Source organism: Arachis hypogaea, chromosome 13 (genome assembly GCF_003086295.3).
Source record: "Arachis hypogaea cultivar Tifrunner chromosome 13, arahy.Tifrunner.gnm2.J5K5, whole genome shotgun sequence".
Taxonomy (NCBI): Eukaryota; Viridiplantae; Streptophyta; class Magnoliopsida; order Fabales; family Fabaceae; genus Arachis; species Arachis hypogaea.
This window is the reverse complement of record NC_092048.1, coordinates 80,586,510-80,600,740: the sequence shown is the minus strand read 5'-3', so window position 1 is coordinate 80,600,740 and position 14,231 is coordinate 80,586,510. Positions and strand designations below refer to the sequence as shown.

General features: G+C 30.4%; 1 protein-coding gene across 1 annotated transcript; it reads right to left on the bottom strand.

Moving 5' to 3' along the window:
- Nucleotides 1-3,673: 3,673 nt before the first annotated feature.
- LOC140177635 (uncharacterized) lies at nucleotides 3,674-5,177 on the bottom strand. Its single transcript, XM_072210778.1, has 2 exons — nucleotides 4,518-5,177; nucleotides 3,674-4,420 (listed from the first exon to the last, which is right to left on the bottom strand). Exons 1-2 carry the CDS (start codon nucleotides 5,175-5,177, stop codon nucleotides 3,674-3,676), a joined length of 1,407 nt encoding a protein of 468 aa, XP_072066879.1.
- Between the last annotated feature and the right edge of the window lie 9,054 nt (nucleotides 5,178-14,231).

Here is a 14,231-nt window from a genome sequence, read left to right as displayed (position 1 = left end):
GACTCAACACACATTCTCATTCGCATAGTTTTTAGTTTTAGATTGGAATCTTAGAGAAAATCACTTTTCCTCTAGATTTTCTTCACATTCATATATTTCTAGTTTATGCTTTTGCTTTGGATATTGAGAAGAGTCACTACCTCCGTTGAAGTTGCTATTGTTCTAGTTTGTTTTCTATTCCTTTACTCTTTTGAATACCTATTAACCCTGTTCAGATAAGTATGTTTATGATTTTGGGATTATTGAATGCAAAGAACTATTTTTACCTTTAATTAATTTTTAGTTATTATTTCATTTAATTTATTATGTCTTCTTCTTATTCCTTTATGAAATTTACATTCATGTCAACGGAGTAGACTCCCAACTTGACTTGGGGGTTGATTAAAAGGAGACCCTTGAGTTGGAATGCTCAAGTGATTAGTTCAATTGGAAGTTGTTGGCTAATTCTCTATTTACTAATGCTAGTCCTTCCATAAGGAGAGGATTATGACTTGTGAATAAGAGTTAGCTTAATCGATTGACTTTCCTTTATTTAGTAAGGGTTAACTAAGTGAAAACAACAACCTCTTGATATTACATTTGGGAAAATCCAACAAGGATAGAACTTCCAATTAATCATTCCCCCGGTCAAGGCTTTTTATTTGATTATACAAATTCTCTTGCTGATTCTCATTGCCTTAATTTACAATCATTTATTTTTCTGTCATTCAATTCTTAAAATTTCTCAGAAAACTCCTGACTAATAAAATAGCACCCTATTGTGAACTCGTTGGGAGATGACTTGGGATTCCTACTCCCAGTATTTTTATTCTAATTTTGTGACAACACTTCTAAATTGATAAGCAGATTTTCGTCGATTAGGAACTGTACTCGCAACGTTGTTTCTATATTAATTTCTTAATTGGCTAATTTTCACCTCCATCAGCAAGCTATGCAGAATAACAAAAGTGCTTAACGCAGTAGAATTTTCAGTTTTGCATTCCAAATTTCCGACGCACATACCTTTTTAAATCTAAAACATTTTTTTTCGTTCTTTGAATGGCATAAACTTCACGGACCTAATTTTCATATGAAATATGTTTGAAACAATTTGGGGGTCTGGAAGCCAAGTTATGGCTCGGCGAATGTCGGCCAGAAATCAATTTTACACAAAAACCCTCAACCTCTATTTTCATGAAGAATCAAACTCAAACCTCAACCTTCCATGTATAGAATCCGCACCACAACAAACCATATACAATATCAAAATCTCCACATCTTACCACAATCAATCATACCTCAATTCCTCACTTTAAACAACATGATCATCAACAATCCATCATCTATGCATAATCAACGTTATCAACTTGTCAATCATTAATCAATCACCATTAGCATTCTATTTCCATTATAACAACTAGCGGCTGAACAGGCACTACCGTGCCTGTTCAGCCGCTTTTTTTTATGGGATTTAAAGTTAATTATTTTAATGAATTTTAAAATTTTAAATTCGAATAACATAAAAATAATAATATAGAATAATCAATGATAAATGTTCAAATTAAAATAATCATATATTACCTATCTATAAACAATAACAATATGAAAATGATTTAATTATAATGAACACATACATCACCTATCTACAAATATACAAATAACATAATTCATAAAATAATTATTAAAATATTATTTTATTTTCTTCTATCTAACTCAAAGTCATAAAAATAAATAGAAAAATACGATTGTTTACAAAAAATAGCCATATTTAAAAGTCACTTTTTTTCTTTGTTTAGGGACCTTTTTTTTTAAGTGGTAAGCCAAAGTACGGATCTGTATTTAAGAATCTTTCTTGTGCCTACAAAAAGTGTAAAGAAGAAAAATAATTATGTCTTTTTTTTGTGATTATATATCAAAATATAAGTAAAAACGTTAAGATAAATCTAAAGTAATTTCTGAATTTGTACCGAGAAAAAATCTTTAGCAATTCCTCATACATCTCCTTATCAATAAATTCTTGAGCCTTGAAGAACTACAAAATTTAGAAATCAATAAAATATACCATATGCCAATGCAAATTTCATTATATTTGAACGAAAAGTTAATAATAAAAAATATAAAACCTGCAAAATTGAAATTTCTTGTTTGAGGTTGGATTTTCTACACATGCACAACAAAAGAAGCCATTAAACCCTCTGTAGAGCATTCAAATCTATAAGTATCCGATATTACCTCTATTTTGTGCGGTTTTTTAATCTAATGATAGGTACCTGCAATGTTGTTCTTTACTAATATCAGTTGGTTCCGCTCCTATGAGTTTGTTGCTGGAAAAAGAAAAATGATTAATTTATTATCAGTAGTTTAAAATTATTTTTTGTAACTTTATTCAACATGAGAAACATAATCTCCGTTACAATCTCAGAGTAACCTTTTAATATTTTAGGCATATACTTTTTTCCTTCATTTTTTATTAGTAAAAGAAGAACATAGAAGGGGATAGATAATAGGCATATCAACAACATTCTGATTACGATGATTGTGTTACCTTGTATGTTGTTGGAGCAGTATTTCCTTTTTTATCATCTTCCAGAATTGGGTCTTGTCTGTTTTAACCGTTCCTCCCCAACCAATAGAATAAATTTGAAGGGAATGAACCTATTAGATAACATATGATTATGATTACTAACATAGAAATAGAAGTATGTATATTGAATGCAATTTTGACAGTAATTAATTTAAAAAATTATTTTATTGTCTATTGGTTTGATTGATGCAGTTGCTTTCTCATCTTTCCATGCACTCCAGAAATTTTGGAATCCTTCTTCCTGTAATTGATATTTGTTAATATATTTCTAGTATATATATAGTATGTCTTAGTTAATGATAATTAGTTCGTACCTGTTGCATAAAACAAATGTTCAAGTTCGTTGTCTTTATCTCCTGGCATATATTGATGAGCTCCTTTGAAATCAAATTGTCTATTAAAAAAATATAAGTCGTTAGTCCTCAATAAATTGAAGTTTGTATACAAAGATATATATATATCAATGAAAAAGATTTAAAGATTAAAATTATATATAGACTGAATTGTACCAAGAAGTAACTACACACACTTACTAAGAACATAAATTACCTGTGGGGAAGGTAACAATATTTCTTTGAAAACTACATTTTTGGTAAATTCTCCACTTGTTCCATCTATTTTTCCTTCTTTGACTAAAATTTTTGTAGTTGACTGAGAAATACTTCGAGACAGAGCAACATATAATTGGCCATGGCTAAATACATGTTTAGGGAGATAGATCCCTACTTTAGGAATGGTCTGTCCTTATGATTTGTTTATTGTTATTGCAAAACTCAACCTTATAGGAAATTGCTTCCCGATAAGTATAAATGGCAGTCCTGAATTTTCTGTTGTTTTGTGTTTTATCCGAGGCAAGAAAGCTCTTCTTCCACAGTGATGACCGGTTAAAATTTCTACGTCCAACATGTTTTAAAAAGTTCCACGACATAGTAACCTTGTACCATTGCATAAGCTGGCCTTAAGGTCTATGTTTCTCAATAACATCAAAGGTGCACCTCTTTTTACCTTCAACACATGAGGTGGCAACCCGCCTGTAGAAACTGAGTTAAGATATTCTTGTTGATATAAATTATTAGCATCTCCTTCTACCTCATCAAATGAGACTAAATTTCATTCTTCTCCTGGAAACTGGTTGATAATTATATCATTAAGCTGTTGCACATCATGATTTTTTGGCGTCAATATTGCCCTTTCTACCATGTAAGAAGCGTCCCACCCATGAGATTGTAAGTTTGGAAATATTTCTTCTATTAACTTGTGTAATGATGTTTCACCCTCCCACGGAATTGCCATATTTGCTTGTATCCGTACAAAGTCTTCATGTATGGTGGGCTCAATTCCATCACCAATGCGCATAAGATACTCAGCAAAAACATGATCATTAGAAGATCGCATATTTTGTTGCAAATGGAGAATTTTAGTGGAAGCCCATAAATGAGACTTAACTATAGAAGCTGAAATCATTTGCGACTTACTACCTTTCGGTACCACAGGCAGTACTTGGCGGAAATCTCCTCCCATCACCATCACTTTTCCTCCAAATGGCATATCGTTTGCTAATATATCTCTCAGAGTGCGGTCTAATGATTGTACCAATTCTTTATTTGCCATAGGTGCTTCATCCCAAATGATTGCCGTTGTTTGTCTAATCAGCTTTGCAAGATCTGATTGTTTGCTTATGTTGCAAATGGATGATGGTTCTGCATTAATTGGGATCTTAAACCTAGAATGAGCTATTCGACCCCCAGGCAATAATGTTGCGGCTATTCCTGATGATGCAGTTACCAAGAAAATATGACCCTCATTTCTCAATTCTGCAATTATAGCTCTGTAAAGAAATGTTTTTATCTGATCCTCCTGGCCCATCAACAAAGAACACTCCACTTTCTCTTCGATCAATTGTATTCATAATGCACTTGAAAGCTTTAGACTGGTCATTGTTCAATCTTGTTACGGAACACAGGTCTTCCCGGGGTACTTCGACAGACAGTTCTTCTTGGATAACTCTGGGTATCGAGTTGTCATTTTCATTTGCATGAGTTAGAGCTGGCAAATCGTATTGTGTAATATGTTTTCCGTGCTGAAGGAGTATATCATTTATATCCCTGAGTAGCCGATTTGTGAACACTAAGGCTGTTGTGGTGCTGGTTGACGGATAATCATCCACCATATATGAAAAAAATTCATCCCATAAGGTTCTTACATCTGTAGGCTCACAAAATATTAAGATGGTTGCAAACAACCTTCGTAAAGCACATGGCAATCGTAAAACAGAAGCCTCAACCAAACACTCACGGATGCTACTGTCACTCTCTAACAATCCTCGATGTTGAGCAGATTGCTTGAAGGACGAATATTGGACCCCATTCACTGTTAGCAAGTCATCCCAACTGATTGGTCCTCTGACATTAGATAACAGAATACGCAAATAGAATTTTTCTCCTTCTGAGGGTGATACAGTATAAATTCGACCGATGGATCTCCTCTGTGTCTTGCGCCGACGCCATTCCTTTTCCTTGTTGTGCCAAGTGTAATACTCTGGAATTTTCCTGTACAAAAGATGCCTAGATTGTTGGTCCTCTTCACGATTTAGGGCAAAGAACTCAGTGAGCATTGTTCTAGAGAAATAATCATCATTATGTATTTCAGGAATGGTTTGGTGATCATAGAAGCTCACTTAATGTTGATTTGGCAAATGAATTTGTAACCTTTCCACTGATGGATACATTCGGTAAAGGTTAAATTTAAATATTCTCCAACATGCCTCTGGAGCAGCAATCTATCTTGCATCAACAAACTGTTGGACCTCGTCAACATTAGAACTGTTGTGAACTTCCATTGCAACCCGGTCTGGACCCTTGTAGCAATATTTGTAGAGATACTTTATACTCTTGATGCTACTACATATCTCAACATTAATATGGAAATCATACTTTAGTAGTAGCCAAGGGTTGTACGGAACTACCCATCTATTGTCAACCGTGACATTTTGGTTAATTTGTACTGGAGTGTCGAATCGTCGTCTATATTGCGGATATGAGTCGTCACCTCTTCATGTTTCTGCTGCGAACTCTTTTGGGTAGTTGCGTTTACATTGGCCATTTTTCATGCAGGGTGAAGATTGATCAAGTGTACCACAATGACCATGAATCATATGTTTTAGCACTGCATCATGTAGGTGTGGTTCTACTTCTTTAGATGGTATCTCTGCACGTACCAAACTATCATAATGCTCCGGGTCAATTAACTTGTCATTGTTTTCTAAGATTAGCAACATATGTACATGTGGCAACCCTCTTTTTTGAAACTCAGTGACATAAATATAGCTCTTCACCTTTCCCAAGACACCCTTAGTAATTACATCCTCTTTCAGCTGTTCAAATTTGGCTCGAAAAATTCTTGTTGTTAGATCTGGACAATCTTGTGGAGTTTGAACTGGGTTGAGTTCTGAAGTTATTTCAGTCCACGATGGATTGCATGTCATTGTGAGAAAAATATATGGCTTGCCCTCTTTAAGAACAATCGCCATTCCATCTTCATATCGTTGGGTCATGTCGCGACGGCTACCAATGAACGACGATGGTAATATTGTTCTTTTTCTTCCAACATTTTCTGAGGACAAATATATAGAGAAATATTATTAGTTTTAATAATTATTTTGGGTAATTCTTAATGATTTTCGAAGTAGCAATTAGATACAACAATATTTACCTGCATTGGTTTCTCCTGTGTGCAAAGCATCTTGTAAACCTTGGTATAATTCAGCCCGTAATTTCTTCTGTCTATTGCGAACCCATCTTAACTTTCTGGTTTCAATTTTCACATAGTTATCAACAACATATTGTTGTAGTAGTCGTCCTGCTTGCAATACGGTGGAATGATCATCGGGGCGGATCTACAAATTTTTTAGAATTTGCAAAAAAGATTAGATACATTGATCAATTTTTTGGCATAATTTTATTGAAGTCTATACTGCGTAGGAAATGGAGATTTGTATCTGCAGCATATAACTATTATATGTTCGGCATGATACTTTGCCGCCACTTTGACTTCGGGTATTGATATCCCATCCATGAGTTCCAAATGGAAAAAGAAGAGGATATTGTAGTGGATCGTAATAGCCAACGAATTCCTGAATCCTTCGTAGGCTACCAGCATGAGTTTGCACCTTAATATCTCGCCCACGAATCATTGTTTCAACGTCATCACCAAAAATTATAGCTGCTACCTGCGATGCAGTTAGAAGACTATATTGTGACTGATTAGCAGGTCGCTCTCTAATGACCAAACTACACTCATGTACATCTGACTGTTGTGCAAGCTGGCGAAACACATGGAAAAAAGAATTATACCAGTGTAGCAATTATTGTAACTTGAAAACTAATGTTTCATGTAGTTGTGTGTTCTCCAGCATCCTATTCTGCAACTCGTGATCAGTATCATATATGTACAGTTGCAAAAACCGTGGCCGCGTGCCCTAATCCGGATGAAATCTCCCTATACTGTGATATATTGAGCCTTGAGCACGAAATGTATATATACCACGACCTGTTATAGCCAGTTGTTCGTCTATGTGCACACCACACGAAGTGAAGGAAAATACATGATTGTATCCACGAATATGTTTTCTAAAATGGTTTCCTTCTGCAGAGGGGTCCAAGAAGATTTCAAGCAATTCCTGAGGAGCATTTACTCAGGGAAGAGAGACTTTTCCCCCATTACAGCACATCTCGAACGTCTCATGGTGAAATAGACGTGCGCTACAGTAATGACATGTCCTTGGGACTGGTAGCGGAGTTCGAATTATTGTTGCATCCTCTTAAAAATTTTGAGCACAATTATGGGATGCTCGAAAATTTTGTCTAATTTCTGTACTCGTATTAAATTAACATATATTTGGTTACATTCATAATGAAAATCATAAAATGATGAATTTTGTAACAACTAAAAAAATAGTTCTTTGTTGATTATAAATACAAAGAATTACTTCCATTATAGTGGTTATCATAAAAAAGAGATAAGTAGCTATCAAATATTTAAGTGATGTTTCAATCATTTTTTTTAACTTTGTTACATTGTATAATATTGTGATGTTGTTTGACTTTATTTTTTTTTAAATTTTGTCATTCAGATGTATTTAACAACTTTAATTATAAAATATTTTATTTTTTTCTTTTTAAAGATGTTTTTTATTCGTTAAATAAATGTTTTTATTCTTTTAATTATAAAGAAATATTATTTATTCTGTAGCAATATAGTTTTATTCTTTTTCTAATAAAATTATTTTATTTAAAACCTTTTATTCGAAATTGTTATAACAAAGTTAAAATCACTTACGATCTATAACAACATTATATTATTCTAAATGTTTATTATTTTCTTGTTCCATTATATATTTTTGTTTATATGGTAACACTATGTTTATCATGGATTATTTTTTTTTAGATTAAATAGTCAATACATTATAGTTTGAGTCTGAAATAAATAATATTTTTTTTAAAAAATGCTTTCTTTATATATCATAATTTTTTTTTTTTGTATAAAGTTCTTTGTTCATCAATCGTCTTATAGCATTTTTTTAGTTAATTATCTTATATAGGGTATGACAATTTTTGCCTTTGGCCAAATTTTTTAGCTTGTATGTTTTGTTCAATGTTTTTTAAATGTTTAGATATTACTGGTCGAAATAATACAATACATGACGATAATATTGGTTCATATTTTATTTATTCTATTACTTCTAATAATTTTTATTTTGTATGCTTTCGCCTAGAGTTATCATTTTAATTTTTACTATTTATTTTATTTCTTAAAATATATTTTATTTAATCATTTTATGTTGTCATATTTGTGTGAATTATAATAAAATAATTCAACAAAATATAAAATTTTTTAAATTATTTTTTTTTTCGTTTTCGCTTAAGTTTCCATATTTTTCATTTTGATTGGCAAATAAATATTTTAAGTATTATATTGGTTTTTATAAAATTTTTTGTGTATAGATTTTAATTTTTTTGTTAGGCACAGGCACTCTTTTTTTATAATTGGTTCTTGTAATGATCTTAAATAAATAAATTTTTTAACATTTTATTTAATTATTTTATTTTATCATGTTTGTATGAATTATAACAGAATGATTCAACAAAATATAAATTTTTTTAAATTACCTATTTTATTATTTTTGCTAAAGTTTACATATTTTTCATTTTAATTGGCAAATAAATATTTTAAGTATTTTATTGGTTTTTATAAATTTTTTTTGTGTATAGATTTTAAATTTTTTTTTGTTAGGCACTGGCACTCTTTTTTATAATTGGTTCTGGTAATGATCTTAAATAAATAATTTTTTTAAAATCAATTATGCTCACACTTAATGTTTACTATGAATACATTAATATGCTAACATATAAGGATAAAATAATATTTTTTTATAAATTTATTTACCTATTAAAATTATGTTACAATACTAAATATATAAAGAAAAAAAAGTACAATACTAACTAGTTACATTTTCTTCACGTTTACTGTTTTGATCAGATCTATTTCCATGAATTTCTGATAGTATGTAAAAAGAACACATCAACAAAATTATAAAATTTTTTGTTAAATTAAGTCTGTACAGTATCAGTGGTAATTGAGAGGTTACTTTTAAAGAAACAAATCATACAAAATTAAATTCATTGGAAGTAATAGAAAACGTAGAATACCCATTAATATCATAATTATTCAAACTCTGAATAACTAAAAAAATAGATAGTGACCGTAAAATACAAATACATGATAGGGAGTTAGAGTTCCTGTAAAAAGTCACCATTTTTTGAAAAATAATTCAAGTGTAACCGTATAATAGATTTATTAAGTGAAGAAATTATCATTTATTTTTTACAATGTTATATATATTTATTAAAAATATTTTAACCTTTTTTGTGTATTAAATAAAACGTTTAAAAGAATTGTAGAATATTAAAAAAGATATGAAACGTAAAATTCTATTAGATATTAATTGGACCACTATTATTATGAGCATCTAAATAATAGCAATCATATTATTGGAACGACAATAATGTATTTTAAATGATTATATTTTACAGTGTTTAATTTTTCTTTAAAGATAAATAATTCGTGAATATAAAAATTATATTAAACTGGTAGCATAATAATTATATTAAAAATAGTAAATTTATCAATTTAAATTTATGTAGTGAAGAAATTAATACTTCTCATATATCTATTTTTGATACGGAAAAGTATAAAAAAAATATCAATATACTAATTATTTATGTTATAGAGTGAAAAAATTTAAGTTACAATTATATTATTAAACACATATATCTAATATAATTTTTTTATAATGATGCGGCACGAGAACATTTTATTCTTATAATAATATTATATAGGTCAATAATGGAAGGTTTATTGAATCAAAATTTATGAAAAAAGAAATTACTATTAACTAAATAAATATACAGGAGTTCTATCCATATTTATTACCATTTGGTCTATTACTTGAATCAGTTTTGCTTTTATTATGAGTATCTAAATATTTAAAAAATTTATTATTAACATGAAAATAATGTATGTTGACAATTTAAGAGTACATTCGGTAGATAAATTACAGATAAATAGTACTAAGAGTACATTAACATAGAGATATTGTAAAAATAATTCAAATTAAATGGCAAATTAAATTGTAAAAAAATTAAAAAAATATACCAGAATTATCTACTAAAATTTAATAATAAATATATTATTAAACATTGAACATATATATTTTTCTTATAATAATACAGTTATAAAAATTGTTTGGCAGTATAATATTATATTAAAAAATTATTAAACTATTTAATAATTGAGATTATAATTATGTAAAGTACATTAAGACAATATAATAATATCTATAATATTATTTAGGCTAATAATAAAAGATTTATGGAATCAAAATTTAAGAAAAAATAAATTATTATTAATTAAATAAATATAAATATAAATATATAGGATTCCTTCCCATATTTGGACTGTTTGGGAACGACAATAATATATTTTAAATGATTATATTTTACAGTGTATAATTTTTCTTTAGAGATAAATAGTTCGTGAATATAAAAATTATATTAAACTGGTAGCATAATAATAATTATATTGAAATAGTAAATTTATCAATTTAAATTTATGTTGTATCCAAATAATCACTTCTGATATATTTATTTTTTAGAAGGAAAAGTATAAAAAAAATATCAAAATTATCAACTAATTTTTTTTGTTATACAGTGAAAAAATTTAAGCTACAATTATATTATTAAACATATATCTAATATAATTTTTTTATAATGATACGGCGCGAGAACATTTTAGGACAATAATGGAAGATCTATTAAATCAAAATTTATGAAAAAATAAATTACTATTAATTATATAAATATACAGGAGTCCTACCCATATTTATTACCATTCGGTCTATTACTTGAATCAGTTTTGCTTTTATTATGAGTATCTAAATATTTAAAAAATTTATTCTTAAGATGAAAATAATGTAGGCTGAGAATTTAAGAGTACATTCGGTAGAGTACAGTAACATAGAGATATTGTAGAAATAATTCAAATTAAATGGCGAACTAAATTGTAGAAAAAAAAGTTAAAAAATATACCAGAATTTTCTATTAAGTTTTTTTTGTTACAGAGTAAGAAAATTTAATAACAAATATATTATTAAACAGTGAATATATATATTTTTCTTATAATAATACAGTTATAAAAATTTTATATTTGCATGATATTATATTAAAAAATTATTAAACTATTTAATCATTGAGATTATAATGATGTAAAGTACATTTAAGATAATATAATAATATTATTTAGACCAATAATAAAAGATTTATTGAATCAAAATTTAAGAAAAATAAATTATTATTAATTAAATAAATATAAATATAGGATTCCTACCCATATTTGGATCGTTTGGTATATTACTTGAACCAGCTCCGGTGTTATTGTGAGTATCTGTATATATAAAAAATTCATTATTAAGATAAAAATAATGTAATTTGATAATTTAAGGGTACACTCAAGAAATAAATTATACATAATTGGTACGTACTAAGAGTCCAGTAACATAGATATATCGTGAAAACTAATTCATATTAAATAATAAACTAACAATATAAATTTATTAATGAGAAGTATAATTTAGAGTACCTGATATAGAGTATTGTTGAGGAGGTATATTTGTGATATCTTGTAATGGTGTTGCCATGTTAGTTGGTCCACTTGATGTATCGATTTGTTTTGCTCGTCTAATACTCTCTCTGGCATGCCTTCTGGCAAGGTGTTGCTGCCTCTGTTCTTCACTCATATTTTGTCTTCGTTGTCTGGCATAGTCTTGCCAAGTTCGTCGACCACTTCCACGTGAATCTTCCATTGGTATGTTGTCAACTATAATTAATCAAAAAAACATATAAAAACAGTTATACACTTGTATTTAATGACAAAAAATAAATTACAGTAGATTTTATATTATATTTAGGCGAAGTGAGAAGAAAAGACAGAGGAGAAATGAAGGAAATTTTTTCTATTATGGAGAGATATGGAGTAACCAGTGAAGTGAGAGAGATTAAGAGAAAAAATTGGGAATAATACAATTGACACAGTAATTGATGTGAGAGGAATTAACTGATGCAGTAGTGGAGAATTAAGTAGTAGAATTCTGTAACTGATGCAGTAACGTGATGTGAGAGAAATTAAAGTGGAGAAGTTATATTGAGGTGAACATGGATGGAAATGAAGTAGTAGAATGCTGTAACTGGAGGTAGGTTACTAAAAAGGATAAAAATGGAAAAAAAAATTGGACACCAAAAATGGGTTTTCCCATTATATATTGTTATAGATGATCACCAACACATGCTCAATCCATATCATCAATCATTATCAAAAGTACTAAGCATTTAACATACTCTATCATTCCAACCTATCCTATGGTCATCTAGCCTAAGTTTTCACAAAACATTATATATTAAATACGAGAAACCAAAACCATACCTTGGCCGATTTCCTCGTATATCCCAAGACAAAGCACTTAGGCAAGATTATAAGTCTCAACACCAAAATTCAGCAACTAGTTCCAACTCCAAGCTTCCAGTTAAGCTTCCAACATTTCCGATTGTTTTGTATCACACATATATATACAAAATTCAATACCCACATATTTAATCAATGAACTCACTATGGTTTGAGAATTCTTACCGTACCCACAGACCAAATGAACCAAGCCCAACAATTCTTGCAAGTAAATCAAACCTAAAGTACCAAAACCAACAAAATCTCAACATATATACTCACAAAGTTTGAAATTAAAGGGGTAGAGAAACTGTAGTGAGAGTGACACTTACCTATAAAATTGTTGTGATAGATTTGCTCAACGCTTTGTTCCTCACCCGACACATTTGCCGCAAATAGAATAATACCCTCACATTCACACCCACTGCAGTTCACAACTACCGAGTTTAGATAATAATCCTTCGGCATGACCGGCCCTTCTGACCCTTCTGACATAAAATGCAGCATCCTTTCAGAACAATTTAGCAAGACATAGTTTTTAGACAACCAATCCAATCCCAAGATGAGATCAAGACCAGTCATCGGTGGACAAATCAAATCATGCACAAATTCACTCTGTTTAACTCGGAATGACACTTGTGGACATCCTAACCTAGTTACAACGGTTTCTGAAGTAGCATTATGCACCATTAGATTATAACCCAAAATCACAATCTTCAATCCTAGTTTACTAGCCTTTTCAAATGCTATAAATGAATGCATCACTCCCGAATCAAACAAAGCAGTTAAAAGTTTACCGGCTACTTCACAATTACCTATGATTAATGTCTCGGATCCCTCAGCACCTACTGCAGAAGTAGTGAATACTCTTCCCGGCTGCTGTACTCTACCGGTCTCAACCTTCTTCTCTGGACAATTCCAAACCAGGTGCCTGGGTTGTCCATAGAAGTAGCATACCCCTGATTCCAATCTGCACAGGACTCTAGGATGATACTTCCCACACCTCTGACAGCTTGGATCACCCTGTGGCTATTTTTCATGCATTCTTCCTTGATTGGCATTGTTATTCGGCCTTTTAAAGTTAGTTTGACCCTGAGTATGCTGTAGAATAATACATCCACGCTTGAAATTTCTGCCCCTCAGTGCGAAATTCCTTTATTGGGCCCTTTGAAAAGGCATCTAGTGACTTCCTTTCTTTACTGCCACCTTCCTCATACAGTCCTCAACCACCCTACACTTATTCACAAGTTCAAAAAATACCCTAATCTCCATCAGTGCAACGGAGCTCAGAATATCACTCTAAAAGCCTCCCTCGTACTTAATACATTTCCACTCAACAAAATTCTCAGGCGCATGTTGACAGAGTTGGGAAAATCGGGACAGTTCTTCAAACTTGTTAGTATATTCAGTAACAGTCATCTGGCCTTGTTTTAATTGAAGTAATTCAAGCTCCTTGGCATTTCTGAACGAACTAAGAAAGTAATTTCTATAGAATTCTCTTCGGAACACTTCCCAAGGGATCACAATACCATCTGGCTGCAGGATACATTGTGTTCCCTGTCACTAGTACTGGGCCTCACCTTGCAACTGGTAAGTCCCGAATTCAACCCACTGC

Bases quoted from the DNA above. Each gene is read 5' to 3' on its own strand.
- LOC140177635 (XM_072210778.1), bottom strand. From the start codon at position 5,177: ATGCTCACTGAGTTCTTTGCCCTAAATCGTGAAGAGGACCAACAATCT. The intron at 4,421-4,517 runs GTAACAAGATTG...TTGATGGGCCAG, and splicing joins CCCGGGAAGACCTGTGTTCC to GAGGATCAGATAAAAACATT.